The sequence below is a fragment of the Hylobates moloch genome, unplaced genomic scaffold, assembly GCF_009828535.3.
Source record: "Hylobates moloch isolate HMO894 unplaced genomic scaffold, HMol_V3 SCAFFOLD_2, whole genome shotgun sequence".
NCBI classification, from domain to species: Eukaryota; Metazoa; Chordata; class Mammalia; order Primates; family Hylobatidae; genus Hylobates; species Hylobates moloch.
The window spans coordinates 174,928,010-174,946,950 of NW_026652277.1; the positions used below are offsets into that span (position 1 = coordinate 174,928,010).

Genomic DNA, 18,941 nt, shown 5'->3' on the forward strand with positions numbered 1-18,941 from the left:
CATAGGTCAGCCCCATGTCAGCCCCAGCATCTATCACTGGAGGGTTCTGAAGCCTGTGGTGCACTGAAGGTGATAATTACAAAAGAAAAAATCAAATCCAGCTCAACTCCTGACTAGACGGCAAACACTTCATCCCCTGCACTACACATGAAGCTTTTCTTTTTTATTATTATACTTTAAGTTTTAGGGTACATGTGCACAACTTGCAGGTTTGTTATATGTGTATCCATGTGCCATGTTGGTGTGCTGCACTCATTAACTCGTCATTTAACATTAGTTATGTCTCCTAATGCTATCCCTCCCCCCTCCCCCCACCCCACAACAGGCTCCAGTGTGTGATGTTCCCCTTCCTGTGTCCATGTGTTCTCATTGTTCAATTCCCACCTATGAGTGAGAACATGCGGTGTTTGGTTTTTTGTCCTTGCGATAGTTTGCTGAGAATGATGGTTTCCAGCTTCATCCATGTCCCTACAAAGGACATGAACTCATCATTTTTTATGGCTGCGTAGTATTCCATGGTGTATATTGCCACATTTTCTTAATCCAGTCTATCACTGTTGGACATTTGGGTTGGTTCCAAGTCTTTGCTATTGTGAATAGTGCCGCTATAAACATACGTGTACATGTGTCTTTATAGCAGCATGATTTATAGTCCTTTGGGTATATACCCAGTAATGGGATGGCTGGGTCAAATGGTATTTCTAGTTTTAGATCCCCAAGGAATCTCCACACTGACTTCCACAATGGTTGAACTAGTTTACAGTCCCACCAACAGTGTAAAAGTGTTCCTATTTCTCCACATCCTCTCCAGCACCTGTTGTTTCCTGACTTTTTAATGATCACCATTCTAACTGGTGTGAGATGGTATCTCATTGTGGTTTTGATTTGCATTTCTCTGATGGCCAGTGATGATGAGCATTTTTTCATGTGTTTTTGGCTCCATAAATGTCTTCTTTTGAGAAGTGTCTGTTCATATCCTTTGCCCACTTGTTGATGGGGTTGTTTCTTTTTTTCTTGTAAATTTATTTGAGTTCTTTGTAGATTCTAGACATTAGCCCTTTGTCAGATGAGTAGATTGCAAAAATTTTCTCCCATTTTGTAGGTTGCCTGTTCAGTCTGATGGTAGTTTCTTTTGCTGTGCAGAAGCTCTTTAGTTTAATTAGATCCCATTTATCAATTTTGGCTTTTGTTGCCATTGCTTTTGGTGTTTTAGACATGAAGTCCTTGCCCATGCCTATGTCCTGAATGGTATTGCCTAGGTTTTCTTCTAGGGTTTTTATGGTTTTAGGTCTAACATTTAAGTCTTTAATCCATCTTGAATTAATTTTTGTATAAGGTGTAAGGAAGGGATCCAGTTTCAGCTTTCTACATATGGCTAGCCAGTTTTCCCAGCACCATTTATTAAATAGGGAATGCTCTCCCCATTTCTTGTTTTTGTCAGGTTTGTCAAAGATCAGATGGTTGTAGATGTGTGGTATTAATTCTGAGGGCTCTGTTCTGTTCCATTGATCTGTATCTCTGTTTTGGTATCAGTACCATGTTGTTTTGTTTACTGTAGCCTTGTAGTATAGTTTGAAATCAGGTAGTGTGATGCCTCCAGCTTTGTTCTTTTGACTTAGGATTGACTTGGAATGTGGGCTCTTTTTTGGTTCCATATGAACTTCAAAGTAGTTTTTTCCAATTCTGTGAAGAAAGTCATTGGTAGCTTGATGGGGATGGCATTGAATCTATAAATTACCTTGGGCAGTATGGCCATTTTCACCATATTGATTCTTCCTACCCATGAGCATGGAATGTTCTTCCATCTGTTTGTATCCTCTTTTATTTCATTGAGCAGTGGTTTGTAGTTCTCATTGAAGAGGTCCTTCACATCCCTTGTAAGTTGGATTCCTAGGTATTTTATTCTCTTTGAAGCAATTGTGAATGGGAGTTCACTCATGATTTGGCTCTCTGTTATTGGTGTATAAGAATGCTTGTGATTTTTGTACATTGATTTTGTATCCTGAGACTCTGCTGAAGTTGCTTATCAGCTTAAGGAGATTTTGGGCTGAGACGATGGGGTTTTCTAGATATACAATCATGTCATCTGCAAACAGGGACAATTTGACTTCCTCTTTTCCTAATTGAATACCCTTTATTTCCTTCTCCTGCCTGATTGCTCTGGCCAGAACTTCCAACACTATGTTGAATAGGAGTGGTGAGAGAGGGCATCCCTGTCTTGTGCCAGTTTTCAAAGGGAATGCTACCAGTTTTTGCCCATTCAGTATGATATTGGCTGTGGGTTTGTCATAGATAGCTCTTATTATTTTGAGATACGTCCCATCAATACCTAATTTATTGAGAGTTTTTAGCATGAAGGGTTGTTGAATTTTGTCAAAGGCCTTTTCTGCATCTATTGAGATAATCATGTGGTTTTTGTCTTTGGTTCTGTTTATATGCTGGATTACATTTATTGATTTTCGTATGTTGAACCAGCCTTTCATCCCAGGGATGAAGCCCATTTGATCATGGTGGATAAGCTTTTTGATGTGCTGCTGGATTCGGTTTGCCAGTATTTTATTGAGGATTTTTGCATCGATGCTTGTCAGGGATATTGGTCTAAAATTCTCTTTTTTTGTTGTGTCTCTGCCAGGCTTTGGTATCAGGATGATGCTGGCCTCATAAAATGAGTTAGGGAGGATTCCCTCTTTTTCTGTTGATTGGAATAGTTTCAGAAGGAATGGTACCAGCTCCTCTTTGTACCTCTGGTAGAATTTGGCTGTGAATCCATCTGGTCCTGAACTTTTTTTGGTTGGTAAGCTATTAATTATTGCCTCAATTTCAGAGCCTGTTATTGGTCTCTTCAGAGATTCAACTTCTTCCTGGTTTAGTCTTGGGAGGGTGTAGGTCTCGAGGAATTTATCCATTTCTTCTAGATTTTCTAGTTTATTTGCGTAGAGGTGTTTATAGTATTCTCTGATGGTGGTTTGTATTTCTGTGGGATTATTGGTGATATCCCCTTTATCATTTTTTATTGCATCTATTTGATTCTTCTCTCTTTTCTTCTTCATTAGTCTTGCTAGTGGTCTATCAATTTTGGTGATCTCTTCAAAAAACCAGCTCCTGGATTCATTAATTTTTTGAAGGTTTTTTTATGTCTCTATCTCCTTCAGTTCTGCTGTGATCTCAGTTATTTCTTGCCTTCTACTAGCTTTTGAATGTGTTTGCTCTTGCTTCTCTAGTTCTTTTAATTGTGATGTTAGGGTGTCAATTTTAGATCTTTCCTGCTTTCTCTTGTGGGCATTTAGTGCTATAAATTTCCCTCTACACACTGCTTTAAATGTGTCCCAGAGATTCTGGTATGTTGTGTCTTTGTTCTCATTGGTTTCAAAGAACATCTTTATTTCTGCCTTCATTTTGTTATGTACCCAGTAGTCATTCAGGAGCAGGTTGTTCACTTTCCATGTAGTTGAGCAGTTTTGATTGAGTTTCTTAATCCTGAGTTCTAGTTTGATTGCACTGTGGTCTGAGAGACAGTTTGTTATAATTTCTGTTCTTTTACATTTGCTGAGGAGTACTTTACTTCCAACTGTGTGGTCCATTTTGGAATAGGTGTGGTGTGGTGCTGAGAAGAATGTATATTCTATTGATTTGGGGTGGAGAGTTCTGTAGATGTCTATTAGGTCCACTTGGTGCAGAGCTGAGTTCAATTCCTGGATATCCTTTTTAACTTTCTGTCTCGTTGATCTGTCTAATGTTGACAGTAGGGTGTTAAAGTCTCCCATTATTATTGTGTGAGAGTCTAAGTCTCTTTGTAGGTCTCTAAGGACTTGCTTTATGAATCTGGGTGCTCCTGTATTGGCTGCATATATATTTAGGATAGTTAGCTGTTCTTGTTGAATTGATCCCTTTACCATTATGTAATGGCCTTCTTTGTCTCTTTTGATCTTTGTTGGTTTAAAGTCTGTTTTATCAGAGACTAGGATTGCAACCCCTGCCTTTTTTTGTTTTCTATTTGCTTGGTAGATGTTCCTCCATCCCTTTATTTTGAGCCTATGTGTGTCTCTGCACGTGAGATGGGTTTCCTGAATACAGCACACTGATGGGTCTTTGACTCTTTATCCAATTTGCCAGTCAGTGTCTTTTAATTGGCGCATTTAGCCCATTTACATTTAAAGTTAATATTGTTATGTGTGAATTTGATCCTGTCATTATGATGTTAGCTGGTTATTTTGCTCGTTAGTTGATGCAGTTTCTTCCTGGCCTTGATGGTCTTTAAAATTTGGCATGTTTTTGCAGTGGCTGGTACCGGTTGTTCCTTTCCATGTTTAGTGCTTCCTTCAGGAGCTCTTTTAGGGCAGGCCTGGTGGTGACAAAATCTCTCAGCATTTGCTTGTCTGTAAAGGATTTTATTTCTCCTTCACTTATGAAGCTTAGTTTGGCTGGATATGAAATTCTGGGTTGAAAATTCTTTTCTTTAAGAATGTTGAATATTGGCCCCCACTCTCCTCTGGCTTCTGCCGAGGAAGAGTTTCTGCTGAGAGATCAGCTGTTAGTCTGATGGGCTTCCCTTTGTGGGTAACCCAACCTTTCTCTCGGGCTGCCCTTAACATTTTTTCCTTCATTTCAACTTTGCTGAATCTGACAATTACGTGTCTTGGAGTTGTTCTCTCGAGGAGTATCTTTGTGGTGTCCTCTGTATTTCCTGAATCTGAATGTTGGCCTGCCTTGCTAGATTGGGGAAGTTCTCCTGGATAATATCCTGCAGACTGTTTTCCAACTTGGTTCCATTCTCTCCATCACTTTCAGGTACACCAATCAGACGTAGATTTGGTGTTTTCACATAGTCCTATATTTCTTGGAGGTTTTGTTCATTTCTTTTTATTCTTTTTTCTCTAAACTTCTCTTCTCACTTCATTTCATTCATTTGATCTTCCATCACTGATACTCTTTCTTCCAGTTGATGGAATTGGCTACTGAGGCTTGTGCATTTGTCACGTAGTTCTCGTGCCGTGGTTTTCAGCTCCATCAGGTCCTTTAAGGACTTCTCTGCATTGGTTATTCTAGTTAGCCATTCGTCTAATCTTTTTTCAAGGTTTTTAACTTCTTTGCCATGGGTTCGGACTTCCTTCTTTAGCTTGTAGTAGTTTGATTGTCTGAAGCCTCCTTCTCTCAACTCATCAAAGTCATTCTCCATCCAGCTTTGTTCCATTGCTGGTGAAGAGCTGCACTCCTTTGGAGGAGGAGAGGCACTCTGATTTTTAGAATTTTCAGTTTTTCTGCTCTGTTTTTTCCCCATCTTTGTGGTTTTATCTACCTTTGGTGTTTGATGATGGTGATGTACAGATGGGGTTTTGGTGTGGATGTCCTTTCTGTTTGTTAGTTTTCCTTCTAACAGTCAGGACCCTCAGCTACAGGTCTGTTGGAGTTTGCCAGAGGTCTGCTCCAGACCCTGTTTGCCTGGGTATCAGCAGCGGAGGCTGCAGAATGGTGGATATTAGTGAACAGCAAATGTTGCTGCCTGATCATTCCTCTGGAAGTTTTGTCTCAGAGGAGTACCTAGCTGTGTGACGTGTCAGTGTGCCTCTACTGGGGGGTGCCTCCCAGTCAGGCTACTCGGGGGTCAGAGACACACTTGAGGAGGCAGTCTGTCTGTTCTCAGATCTCCAGCTGCATGCTGGGAGAACCACTACTCTCTTCAAAGCTGTCAGACAGGGACATTTAAGTCTGCAGAGGTTTCTGCTGCCTTTTGTTTGGCTCAGCCCTGTGCCCAGAGGTGGAGTCTACAGAGGCAGGCAGGCCTCCTTGAGCTGTGGTGGGCTCCACCCAGTTCAAGTTTCCAGGCCGCTTTGTTTACCTACTCAAGCCTTGGCAATGGCGGGTGCCCCTCCCCCAGCCTCGCTGCCACCTTGCAGTTTGATCTCAGACTGCTGTGCTAGCAATGAGTGAGGCTCTGTGGGTGTGGGATCCTCTGAGCCAGGCACAGGATATAATATCCTGGTGTGCCATTTGCTAAGACCGTAGGAAAAGCGCAGTATTAGGGTGGGAGTGACCCGATTTTCCAGGTGCTGTCTGTCACCCCTTTCCTTGGCTAGGAGAGAGAATTCCCTGACCCCTTGTGCTTCCCAGGTGAGGGGATGCCTCACCCTGACATGAAACTATTTTTTAAGGGCATAAACAGTGTCTACTTTTACACATGATTTCCAGCAGTAAATAAAAAAATGACAGTTAAGAAAACAAAATAAAACAAAAACAAAACGAACTTGTAGTCAACTTATAAAGCAATCAATCAATAGAACCAGAATTCAAGATGGCCCAGATGTGGGAACTCTAAGACAGGGACTTTAAAATAACTCTGATGAGGCTGGGCATGGTGGCTCACACCTGTAATCTCAGCACTTTGGGAGGTCAAAGTGGGCAGATCACCTAAGGTCAGGAGCTCGAGACCAGTCTGGCCAACATGGTGAAACCCCATCTCTACTAAAAATACAAAAATTAGTCAGGCGTGGTGCTGGGCGCCTGTAGTCCCAGCTACTAGGGAGGCTGAGGCAGGAGAATTGCTTGAACCCAGGAGGCAGAGGTTGCAGTGAGCCGAGATTGCACCATTGCACTCCAGCCTGAGCGGCAAGAACAAAAACTCCATTTCAAAAAACAAAACAAAACAAAAACAAAACAAAACAAAAAAGCCTTGAAGAATTTGTTAAATGATCTAGAGGAAAAGGCATATGGCATACATGAACAGATGGGAAATTTCAGCAGAGAGATAGAGACTATAAAAGACATGTGGGAATGCTACAAAAAAGATATAAGACATAAAGAATTCCTTCAGAAAGCTTATCAGTGAACTAGTCTCAGCTGAAGAAAGATTAAGAAACTTGAAGATAGGTCAACAGGAATCATATAAAATGACACACAAAGAACATAAAATGGGCTGGGCACGGTGACTCGTGCCTGTAATCCCAGCACTTCAGGAGGCCAAGGCAGGCGGATCACAAGGTCAGGAGTTCAAGACCCGCCTGGCCAAAACAGTGAAACCCCATCTCTACTAAAAGTACAAAAATTAGCCAGGTGTGGGGGCATATGCCTACAGTCCCAGCTACTCAGGAGGCTGAGGCAGGAGAATCGCTTGAACCCAGGAGGCGGAGGTCGCAGTGAGCCAGGATTACACCACTACACTCTACACTCTGTCTCAGAAAAAAAAAAAAAAAAAAAAGAACATAAAATAGAGAGAAAAACTCTGTCTAACAAGGCCTCCAAGAGCTGTGATATCATCTAATGTACGTGCAATTGGAGTCCCAGAACAAGCAAACAAGCAGCAAGGAATAAAACAGAAGAAATATTTAAAGAGATAATTTGCAAATATAATGCAAGACAGCAAAACTCAGGTCCGAGAAGCTCAGGGAATCCCAACAGTATAAATACAAAAACAAATAAAAAATCTGCATACCAAAAAAGAAAAAAAGCCCACCTCGACACATAAAATCAAACTTTTTAAAACCAAAGATAAGGAGAAAATGTAGAATGCATTTGGGAGTTGTGGGGGACATTACATACCCAAGAAGAAAGACAATCATAATAGATTTCTTGTCAGACGTGTAAGCTGGATGTTAATGAACTGACATCTTAAAGTACCGAAACAAACAATTAATCCAGAATTCTATTATTCTATTATAGATCCATTAAAATATTGTTTTAAAGGCAAAAATAAAACCTTTTCAGACCCTGAAAAACTAAGATAACTCATTGCTGAGAGACTTGTGCTACAATAAATGTTAAAGGTAGTTCTTTAGGCTGTAGGAAAATTACACCAGATAAAAATTTGGGGTTACACAGAGAAGTGAGCACCAGAAATAGTAAAAGTGGATATTAAAAACATTTTCTCATGGCTGATTCTTTAAACCACTGTCAACTATGGTGTCCAGGTGCAGTGGCTCATGCCTGTAATCCCAGCACTTTGGGAGGCTGAGATGGGCAGATGGCTTGGGTTCAGGAGTTTGAGACCAGTCTGGGCAACATGGTGAAACTCTGTCTCTACAAATAATACAAAAATTAGCTGGGCGTGGTGGTGTATGCCTGTAGTCCCAGCTACTCAGGAGGCTGAGGCAAGGAGGTTGAGCCCAGGAGGTTGAGGTTGCAGTCAGGCATGATTGCACCACTGCCCTCCAGCCTGAGCAACAGAGTGAGACCCTGTCTCAAAAAAAAATTGTTGACTAATTAAAAATAGTAAACAGGGCTTATGATAGATGTAGAAATAAGATACATGAGATCATTTGCACAAAGTGGAGGAAGGAGTTGGAAGTATATAATGTCATAAATGTAAACTACTAAGGAATGATAATATTCTGAAATTGTCAGTTTTTTTAGACAAAGTAATAATTTCAGATCGGTTGCTAGTATCAATGAACTATCAATGTTTGAAATGTTTTCAGTATAAGTAGTTCAAGGGTCAATATGAAACTTAAATTTCGAGGGAAAAAAGCTAACATCATTTAATTCTGTGGTTTTCAAATTTAGCTACTATCAGAATCACCTGGAAGAGTGTGTTAAGCAAAGTTTCTGAGCTTTCTGGGCACCATCCCTGAAAAGTCTGATGTCACACATCTCCTGGAGGTAATGCTTCTCTGTTTAACAAGCAGCCTCTGCAGCCAACAGGTTTTGCTTCTCTGAGGAGGAAGTTGACCTCAGCTGCAGTGACCTTCCTGGAGAATTAAACAGAGGGGTGCAGATCCTGACACATGGCCCTCCACCAGGATGACGACCTCCCTCTAGAACAGGAGATACTAGTTTTACTGGTTAATGGCTGAGCTGAGTCAGGGGAGGCCAGAACCAGGCAGAAGTAACTTGAGTTTTCAGCTCTGGAGAGACTGCAGCCTTGGTCAAAGCCAAGAAAATCCCCGTCCTGTGAATAAGGTTGCGTTATTGAAGTGGTCAGTGTGAAGCAACAAGAACTTCCCAGACACTGGATGTCTTTGATTGATCTAAGGACCTTTCTCTCCAGGCATGTGGGGCCCATGAAAACTGTGGGCCCAGCAGCAGATCACACCAGCCTCTTGGTGTGGTGCTCTCTGTGGTTTGGAATAGAAGCCTCTCGGGTCACTGTAGGACCCCACTGGCCCCTTTCCTCCAGACATAGGCCACAGATCAGCAATGTATTTTAAGCGACCCTTGTTGGCATTGGGCCATGTGTGTGGCATCTCTGTGGCAGCAGGTGGCCACATGCTCCTCAGACTGGAGGTGAATATGGCAGCAGAAGAAGTCACCAGTGTTGAGCCAAGTCACAAAGAATAGGGCCAGTGGCAAGGGTGATGAATGGGTCGAGGGGACTGTAGTCAAGGAGCTGTGGGCCAGGGCTGGGCTCCTTGTGGGATTGTGCCTGGGGGACCATCGTGGGAAATGGCTTTCTTTGAGCTCCTCAAATGGAAGCAAGAGTCAGCCTGGTCTTCTTCCCTCCAGGGAGCAACACAGAAAGGATTTTCTTTCTTCCACTCAAGAGGAAGTTTTTAGGTTCTACCAAGTAACCAAAGTAATAGAAACTCTGATGTCTCCAGAACCAGCCTCCAACTTCCTCCAGGTGGCAGGAAGGGGAGCAGCCACCTCGCCTCTGTGGCTGCTTTGTTTTTCCCTTCTTTTCTTGTTCCTCCATAGCCTACTTCCTCCATTTTGGGGTTCCTGTATGTAAAGTACTCATTGACACAGAGATTGTGTCTCAAAACCTTGTACCCAAAGGAGCAATTTTCCTGTGAACGTTCCCAAGAGATGGTTTTAACCAAAAGGTGTTACCAGCCTCAAGTCAGCAATCATAGTGTGGAACGGCGGTTTAGTTGTTGAGTGGAATCTCTTCTCAATCTTCTGACAAGCTGGATCAATCAAGTGAAGCTAGATTTCTATTGTTGATTTCTGTTGTTTGTATGTTCTTATGACTTAGGCATGACCTATGTGCCTCTCCTCCTCCAGCTCTCCAATTTTCACCATCCACTATGTGTCAGACTCAGGCCTTTGAGGTGCCTGCATCTCTATATACTACACATGAGGCAGGTAGGGCTCAGAAAGATTAACAACTTTACACACATCACCCCATTAGGAAGTAGTAGGGTCAAGAGTCGAGATTCAGATGCTGATATAATTCCCAAGTCTGTGCCCTTAACCAGCAATATCATCTCCAAGTTCAGCAAAGAGTGTTTTGTGTCTCTCTGTCCAAATGATGCCCGTCTACTCTGTACCATCTATGAGCGTACACCATCTATACTCTCATATCCTCGCGTGCCCATTTTTCCTGTAATTCCACTTCTTAGGCTTGTTCCCTTTAATGCTATAACCAAGCGAGGGAATTTCCACTTTAAAAGGGAATTTGAAAGAGAAGAGTCTCATGTGACTTCCATTCATTTCCCTGACCTGCAGTTGTCCAAGGGCCAGAGGGCGTCTTTGCATGTTCAGTCGGTCTAAACAGCTTTATTTGGCAAGATGTTTACCAGTTTCCATGGTCTTTGGCAAGGTGTAAACACGGGCAGAGGGTCCCCAGTAAGAGGCTGGAAAGGAAGTTGCCTGGCCACGATGAGGCTTCGCGTAACTGTTCCACATAAAGGTTGTCTACTATTTTTTTTTTCTCTTTCAAGTTAAACCTCTTCCCCTTTTTAGATGACAAGTCACAAAGCTGATCTGCCCCAGATTGTGGCAACCTCACCCTATCTATACATCAGCTAAAGGCTGATTGAAGATCAGGTCTAAAGATTGTTGCAAAAAATGAGATAAGCTTTTAAAAAACCCCAGATTCTTTAATTTTGTATGTCAGTCATCAAGTCTTCATTCACACGCTCACTCAGCAACTCTTTCTTGAGCGCCTGCTGTCTGTGCTAGACCCTGGGCAGGCAGGAATGCGGGCTAAGCGCCTTCTCTATGGGGCCTTGCATCCAAACAACAGCGTGCCAGGAGGGGACCAGTGCCCAGGAGAAAAGGAAGCAGCATCAGAGCCAGGAAGGGAGTTGGGATCGGGAAGCTCTTTTAAGCTGGGTAGTCAGGGAAGCTTAAACTGAGACACCCAAGGGGCCAACAGTGTGGTTGTCTGGAGAGCAACCTGGGAGAGAAGCAGCAAGGACCAGGGCCCTAGAGCAGAGACTGGCTGGGCAGATCCCAGACAGAGTGTGATTGCCGGGGCAACTGGCATAAACAACAGAGATGGGAAGGACACAGGGCAGCGGGAGGAGAGCAGGGAGAGGGCAAGGGTTCCACAGGGCCTCTAAGTCATGGGAGGACACAGGGCATTATCCTGGCGCATGTGGGGTGCCCTGGGGAGCTCAGAACAGAATCCAGACATGATTTGAATCATGCTAAAAGCTTTGCCTTCTCTGGAGGGCAAAAGTTTGGGGCAGGAAGGAGTAGGAATGACTGGCTCTGAATGTGGGATATACACTATTAGCACATCCTGGAGGTGGCCAGGATCATTTGCTGATGTATTTGATGTGGAGAACGAATCCAAGCATGACTGCAGGGTTTGGGGCCTGAGCAGCTGGAAGGACTGACTGTTGCTCTGATGACAGCACATGTTGGAACAACAGGTCTGGGGAGTGAAATTGAGTTTGGCTTCAGATCTGAGACTCTTCTGAATCCTCTGAGTGGGGGCCGGCGCCTGCAGTTCCACGGGAGGCTGTAGGCTGAAGACAGCGTGTAGGAGTAGAGCCGGTTAATATGATTATTAACTGGATAGTGTCTTCCCAAAATTCATGTTCACACAGAATATTATTTGGAATATTATTTTATATTATTTGGAAATAGAGCCTTTGCAGTTGCAATTAGTTATGGGACTCAAAGTGAAATTATCTTGCATTCAGGGCAGGCCTTATGAAAAGAGGAGAGAACTCAGAGACAGAGGGTTTGTGAAGACGGAGGCATAGATTGGAGTGATGCGTCTGCGAGTCAAGGGGCGTCAGGAACTGCAGACCCCACCAGAAATGGGAAGTGAGGCTGGGGACGGTTCCCTGCACAGCCTCCAGAAGGAGCCAACCCTGACAGCACCCCGATTTCAGACCTCTGGCCCCCGAACAGTGAGGAAGTAGGTTTCCGTTGTTTTAAACCACCTTGTTTGTGGTACTTTGCTGAGGAAACGGACCCAGGGCTCAGCCTGTAAAGGGTGTTTACAGCATGGGTCTGAATGATGCCCTCCAGAACCTGTGCCAGTGTGCGTTGATGTTGGGGGGAGGTGGCCCCGCAGAGGAGCTTCGTGAGTCTTCTCAGTAACCAGTGAAAAGCAACAAGGAAGAAACAGACGGTGCGTTTCCAAAGTAACTGGCCAGCGCTGTCTCTGCAGCTCTCTGGGTAAAAGCTCCGTGAAGACTGAAAATCAGGGAACCTCACTTCTACCCTTGTGCCCAGTACTGAAAATCATCCTTACAATAGCAGCATTAGCTTGGAGGGGTGTTACATATTTTTAAATATCAGCTTTATTGGGATAATTTACATACAGCAAAATGCATCCATTCTCAGGGTCCACTTCAGTGAGTTTTGACAACTGTGTTCCAGTGTAACTGCAACCCCAATCAAGATCTAGAACCTTCTACTCCCACCAGCCTCCCTGAGCTCCCTTTCTATCAATCCCTCCCCGTCTCTCCCTGCTCTAGGCAACTGCTCACCTGTTTTCTGTGACTAAATAAAAGAGGCTTCCCCTAGGGTTTTGCATACTTGGAACCCTACGGAAGGCACTGTCTGTGCCTGCGTCTTCGCCCCGGCGAGCTGTTTCCAGAATCCTCTGGGCTCCTGGGCTGCGCTAGGACTGGCTGGGGCAGGCTGTGCTTCTCTTACCAACCCTGCCTCGGTGACACCGGGTTGCTTGCTTGACACTGGCCGTGGTATGAGTGTTGACCTCACAGAAACGGGCCCGGGCTACCAGCCGGGGCTGCGTTGTCCCAGAGCACTGGAGGATACACATCTGCCGGTTACACACTGGCCATGTGTATCACATTCAAATTTCCCGATCACTCTTCTGCCCAGATGAGCAAAAGTCCAGTCTCCATGATTGCCCTGCCCCTGGCCTGCTCATAGCTCACCCTCCCGTATTCCCAGGAATCCCAGGAGTCCGCCTCGAGGGCCGTATCCCGCTTCCAGAGGCATCGTGGACAGAGATAGGAAGCCTGAGGCCCATCCCTGGCTTGACTGCGTGGGACGCATTCTCCGCTGCCCTTGCTTCCCTCACATGGAGCAGAGAGCAGGCACTGAGATGGGGCCATGCGTGGTGACCCGCTAGGGTTAGTTCAGAGCCTGTGCACACAGACCAGAGGGGGTTTTCAAAGGAAGCTGACACCACCGCGAGCTGAGGGTAGCTGTTCTCACGCATGCTCAGTGGCGCTTGCTGAGTGCTGAGTGCCACGGCTGGTGAGACAGGAGCTTCCTGATGAGCCTCGGACTGTGCTGAAACCAGCCGAATCTGCCCAGGATCCTGAGTCCTGGTTTCCTGTTGCCTCTTCCTTCCCTCACGACTTATTTCCCCTGGGCACTCTCGATGTTCTTTTGGCCAGTGGGCTTCCGTTGAGACCATCCTAATCATCAGAGAGGTTTTATCTAGTTAAACCTCAAAAGAAAAGGTGTTTCTTTTTTCCCAGGGGGGCCCTTGGCCCTGATACAGATTTAGCTACCTTCCACCGAAAACCTCAAAGTTTTGCAAACTCACAGCCAAGCAAAACAGCAGCTGCAGTCGAGCCAGCCTCCAAAGGTCTTACAACTTTCTGCAGTGGCCAGCTTGTTCTCTTTCCATGCCTTCCAGAATCAAGAAGATCAGTTCTAAGGTTTCTTACTATTTCTACCAAGAGACGACGATCAGCATTCCACAGACTGCTCCTCTAGCTGTGCACAATGCCTGTTCTTGTTGTTATCACCCGCTTCTCGCCAGCAGTTCCCAGTACAAATTCCTTGAGGTTGCACAGTCACAGATACGTTGTATTTGTAGAGAAACAGAAATGCTTTGGTGGAATACTATTGCTCTTTGTACAGAAACCTGACATCTAGTACTTCTGAATTCTAATCCTAGTTCTGTTAACAATTGGCTTTGTAGCAGCCTAGATAAAGTCAAATTATTTCTCTGTGTAAAAGAAAAACCTAACCAGTAGCAGGGGTACAATAGTCTATGTGCCTTCCCTCTGGGCTTGTGGTTAGTCAGCAATGGGGGCTTTGGGAACTGCATAGGCCAGCGCCCCACAGTCTGTTTCAGTTCCAGTTTATCCCATTGTCTCACGTGATCTTGAGTCATTTAATCATTCTGTGCTTTTTCACCCTTCAGTGTAACAAAATAATTTGCTAAGCACCTAGCAACTTGGGGTTTGCTTGAGGTTGTTATATCTGATTAGATATATCTCTATTAGACATTAGATGTGTCTGTACATGTAAAGTATGATATATTATATCCCCACAAGCCAAACAGGCACACGTAAGGCCAGCTTATAGCACTGAGATTTGGAAGACCCCTTAGAAGGTAGATCAGTGACCAACAACTGGGCAAGAAATTCCCTTGACAATGCAGCTGCTTGAGTAGTTTCAGTTTCAGAGCTCTCCTGTGGCAAGTGAATTATTGGATAGTAATGACTTATTCATGTGTTAGAAAGTTCTCCTTTGGATGAGCTGGTATCTACGGAAACTTCCCTTATTCTACTTTTGTCTCTGCACCTAGCATAGTTCCTGGTACAGTACATAATGAGCCCTCAGGAAATATTAGGGGAACTGAGAACAAGACTGTTTTCTTCCACACAGTAGCTCTTTAACATTTGAAGGTAGCGCTCATGTTGCCCCCTAATTTTCTCATTTTGAGACTAAACACATTCACTTGCTATAATTCTTTATGGAGGGGCATGGCCGACAATGTGTGGCGTGGAGGGAAATGGTCCCCAATGTGTGGCCGTTCAGGTTGCATTTCTGAATGCAACTCACATCACTTCTAAGACAGGGTGCCCAGGCCTGGAAGAAATGATCCATTTCTCTACTGATGAGCATAGCAATCAATCTGTGGGCCTGTTGCTGTCGGCATCTGGAATCCCAGCTAAGGTGGATTGATGGTGCCGATGGCCCCCATGAATAGGCTCCTGGCACTCCCATCCTCTGGGATGAGGTCCACAGTTCCTCCCATTGCAGGTGGAGGGTCTGCTTCCCCACCCTAGTCTGCCTTGGCCTGAGACTTGCTTTGGCCAATGGAATGTGAGAAAAGTGAGGCTGTGCCAGTTCCAGTCTGTGCCACCAGGTCTCTGCTGGAAACCAGCTTCTATCATGACAGCAGGCTGGGGCCGGCCTGCATGAGGGTGACAGAGCACATGAGGTACAAGAGTTGTTCCTGCTAAGGCCATTCTGGACCAGCCTGCACTGGCTGACCGATTGACCAGACAGGGAGTGTGCTGGGCCAGGTCACAGTGGCCCTAGGACACCCTGGAGACTTGTGGGCAATGTTGAATGGTTATCACTGTGCGCCACTGAGGTTTTAGGGTTGTTTCTCGGGCAGTGTTGTTTTGGCAATAGAGGATTAATACACCCTACTACCAGCACTGTCCAAGACTGTATTATCTATGACAGTGACTTATATCACACTTGTGACCTATGACCTTCGTATACCAATTTCACTACCTGTGCCATCCAACATGGTAGCCACCAGTCACGTGTGACTACAGAGTGCTTGAAGCATGTTAGTCTGAATTGAGATGTGCTATAAATATAAACTACACATCTGATTTTGAAGACTTTCTACAAAAATCTAAACGATCTCACTGAAAATTTTTATTGATTACATGTTGAATGTATTATATTTTAGATATCTCAAGTTAAAAATATTTGGAAAATTAATAATTTCAGTTTGCTTTGTTTTGTTTGTTTGTTTGTTGTTTTGAGATGGAGTCTTGCTGTGTTGCCCAGGATGGAGTACAGTGGTGCAATCTCAGCTCACTGCAACCTTCACCTCCCAAGTTCAAGAGATTCTTTTGCTTCAGCCTCCCAAATAGCTGGGATTACAGGCATGCGCCACCACGCCTGGCTAATTTTGTATTTTTAGTAGAGATGAGGCTTCTCCATGTTGGCCAGGCTGGTCTCAAACTCTTGACCTCAGGTGATCCACCTGCCTTGGCCTCCCAAACTACTGGGATTACATGTGTGAACCACTGCGCCTGGCCTCAGTTTGTTTTTTTGAATGTGGCTACTAAAAAATTAAAATGACATACGTGGTTCACGTTATATCCCTGCTGGACAGCAGCGTTCCAGACAGAGCCCTGGAAACCCTACATGTTTCTGATTTCCTTATCTTCATATTTTATTGTTTTCAGCTCAGAATTCCAACCACATGAGATAATATGGAATCTTGAGCACTATCTGTAGCATCTGTTGTCCATCACAGATCTTAGAATTCAGCAGGTTTGATAATCATCTTTCCCTTTTTCATGCAACTCATTGATTTAAAATAATTCTGAGCAGCACAAGGCCAATGGCACAATCATGTAGCATTTCATTAATCAATTCTTTTCACACCAAAAACATCACTTCCCATTCCTGGTGGTACAAAGTGACTCAGTCAGCAAGGAATCCACCTAAGCAGCAGTGTCATTCAGCCTACGTTTCCCATTTTATCTCAGGGGATTTTATTTATTTATTTTCTACTTTTTTTGAGACAGAGTTTCACTCTTGTCACTCGGGCTGGAGTGCAATGGTGCGATCTTGGCTGACTGCAACCTCTGCCTCCTGGGTTCAAATGATTCTCCTGCCTCAGACTCCCGAGTAGCTGGGATTACAGGTGCCTGCTACTGCACCTGGCTAATTTTTGTATTTTTAGTAGAGAGGGGGTTTTGCCATGGTGGCCAGGCTGGTCTTGAACTCCTGACCTCAGGTGATCTGCCCACCTCGACCTCCCAAAGTACTGGGATCACAGGCGTGAGCCACCACGCCCGGCCTGTCAGGGGATTTTAAAGGAATCTGCGAGATGCTTTACTGAAGTCCAGATCTGTGGGAGATAGTGCTGCCCGAGCCCAGCGCTCAAGACCCAGCCAGAACTGAACCAAGCCTGGCTGGGGCCGATGCAGGCGAAGTGCTTGTCCTGTTTACTTCTAAATGCCCACAGGGTGTTCATTAGACAGTGTGGCCTGAAGTGTTTCCTGATGTCGAGTCATGGCCGCCTGGGTTTCTTCACAGCTTTCCTTTTGGAGCTCAGGACGGCTGTCGTCTTGGGCTCCAAGGGTGCCTTTCCCCCTTCTCGGGTCCTTCTGGGTGCTGGAGCCAGCGCTGTGACACAGGGAGATGTCTTCATCGAGGGGATTCCACAGAGCCACTCCCAGCCTAACACCAGATATAAAAAGCTACGTTCATGGATGCAAGCTCAGTTTTCTACTTAAAAAGTGAAGAGATTCCGCTTGCAAGTTTGATTCAGTTCAATACCTTCCCTAATACTTCCTGTTTTACTTTTCTCATATATAATTCTTCCGCCTATACCCAGGAAACGCAACAATTTTTTTCCACCAAGCCTCTTCTAGGTGCCCCAGACCACCCCCGCTAACCCCAGTGTGCCCTGCACAAACGTGGGGTCCTGTGGATGCCCGGAGGTCATAATCGGGGAGCCCTGCTCTCTCTCCCGCACCTAGTTCCCTGGCCTCGGGCTGAGTCACACAGTCCCTCAGGCCTGGAGTGCTCTCTGACACTCACCTGTGTGGCAAACGCCTCTGCATCCTTCAACGCTCCACCCTGGACCTTACTCCTGCTGCCCTGCTCGTCAAGGCCCGGGAAAGCTTCCCAGGACCGATCTGGGTGTGGATGTGTGGGGCACCTTATTCTAACAATTTGAAGTAAGTTTCTTAAGATGGAAGTGCCCCTGTCCCCAGGTCAAAGTACCTGCTTTCTGAAGCCCAAATCTAACACCCTTATTCCAGTCTCCAGGCACGAACCTCGCCGAGACACCTCCACGCTACTCCCCATACTTCCCTGCAGTTTTCCTCCCTGGGTTCCTCCACGGACACGCTTCACCCTGCAGGGAACCTCCTAGCTCCCCTCCCTGCTGCCCCATGTCAGGCACCCTTGGGGATAAAGCCCTCAAAAGCATCTGCTGTGGATGCATCTCCTGGCATGCCCGTCTTCCGTAGCTCCTCTTAGAAGTCCAGCCATGGGTGTCGATTCTGTTCAGCCCATGGTCCTCACATCCTGGGAACCCCTTGTGGTTGCATTATCTTTAGTCTTTTGTGATTGTGTCAGTCAACACTGAGTTGCCTTTTATACAATGGGAGCAAGAGGAAGAAGGAGGAAGAGGAGGAGGCCGAGCTGCAGGGAAGAAGGATCTGGAGAGTAGGGGGCAGCAGTTACTCCCACCCTTGGTTGATGACAACCAACACGCTTAGGGCTTGTTGAGTTAAAACCACAATCCCCCAGGAGGTAAATAGAGAGACTTGTGAGAAAAAGAGAGACAAAGACATTTGTGAATGGGAAAAGCAGGCTTTGTTTCCAGGCTGCTTGGAGAAAGTACTTAAGTAATGACTTTTACCGGGAATAACTAGAATAACTGGTCGTGGATAAAAGTCCCTTCTCTTGCTTTTATGTGTCCAAGAAAATATCCCAGAAACCAAAGGTTGTGGTCCCAGGAGACATCTCAATTCTAGGGAATAATGCTGAATGGGAGTCTGGACTGGGGGAAGATTCAAGTATCCAAGTCCAACGGGACGAGTGGAAACTGAGCACCACCTGATAGGACCAATGGTGAGAGCTCAGCGCCACTTTTTTTTTTTTTTTTGAAAATATATGCTTTTATTTTTCCGTGATTACAAACACAACTGAATATCAAATGCACAAAGTAAGAATTATACGGGGAAAAAAATCAGATACGTTCATATGTATATATCACCTTTTCAAGGCTATTTCCACCCAGGATAACCTTGGTTTGCCAGGGCCAATAGAAAGAAGTCACAAAATCGCCTTTAGTCAAATTTGTGTGTTTGCTTTCTTCTATAATTCCAATACCTCCACCATCAACG

General features: G+C 45.0%; 1 protein-coding gene across 7 annotated transcripts in view; it reads left to right on the forward strand.

The window, feature by feature from the left end:
• The window catches only part of CEP43 (centrosomal protein 43), a 144,594-nt gene that overhangs the window by 84,043 nt on the left and 41,610 nt on the right, over positions 1-18,941 (forward strand). Inside the window, exon 13 of one of the 7 annotated variants that reach the window (XR_009212541.1) lies at positions 11,805-11,867. The exons of 5 other annotated variants lie outside the window; for them this stretch is intronic. Coding sequence is in view for 1 of the 2 variants with exons in the window: in XM_058435684.1 (XP_058291667.1) it covers positions 11,805-11,867 (63 nt within the window). In the remaining variant the exon portion in view is untranslated. Of the gene's footprint in view, positions 1-11,804; positions 11,897-18,941 lie in introns of those variants that run through there. One more of the 7 variants, XM_058435684.1, reaches the window with a different exon arrangement.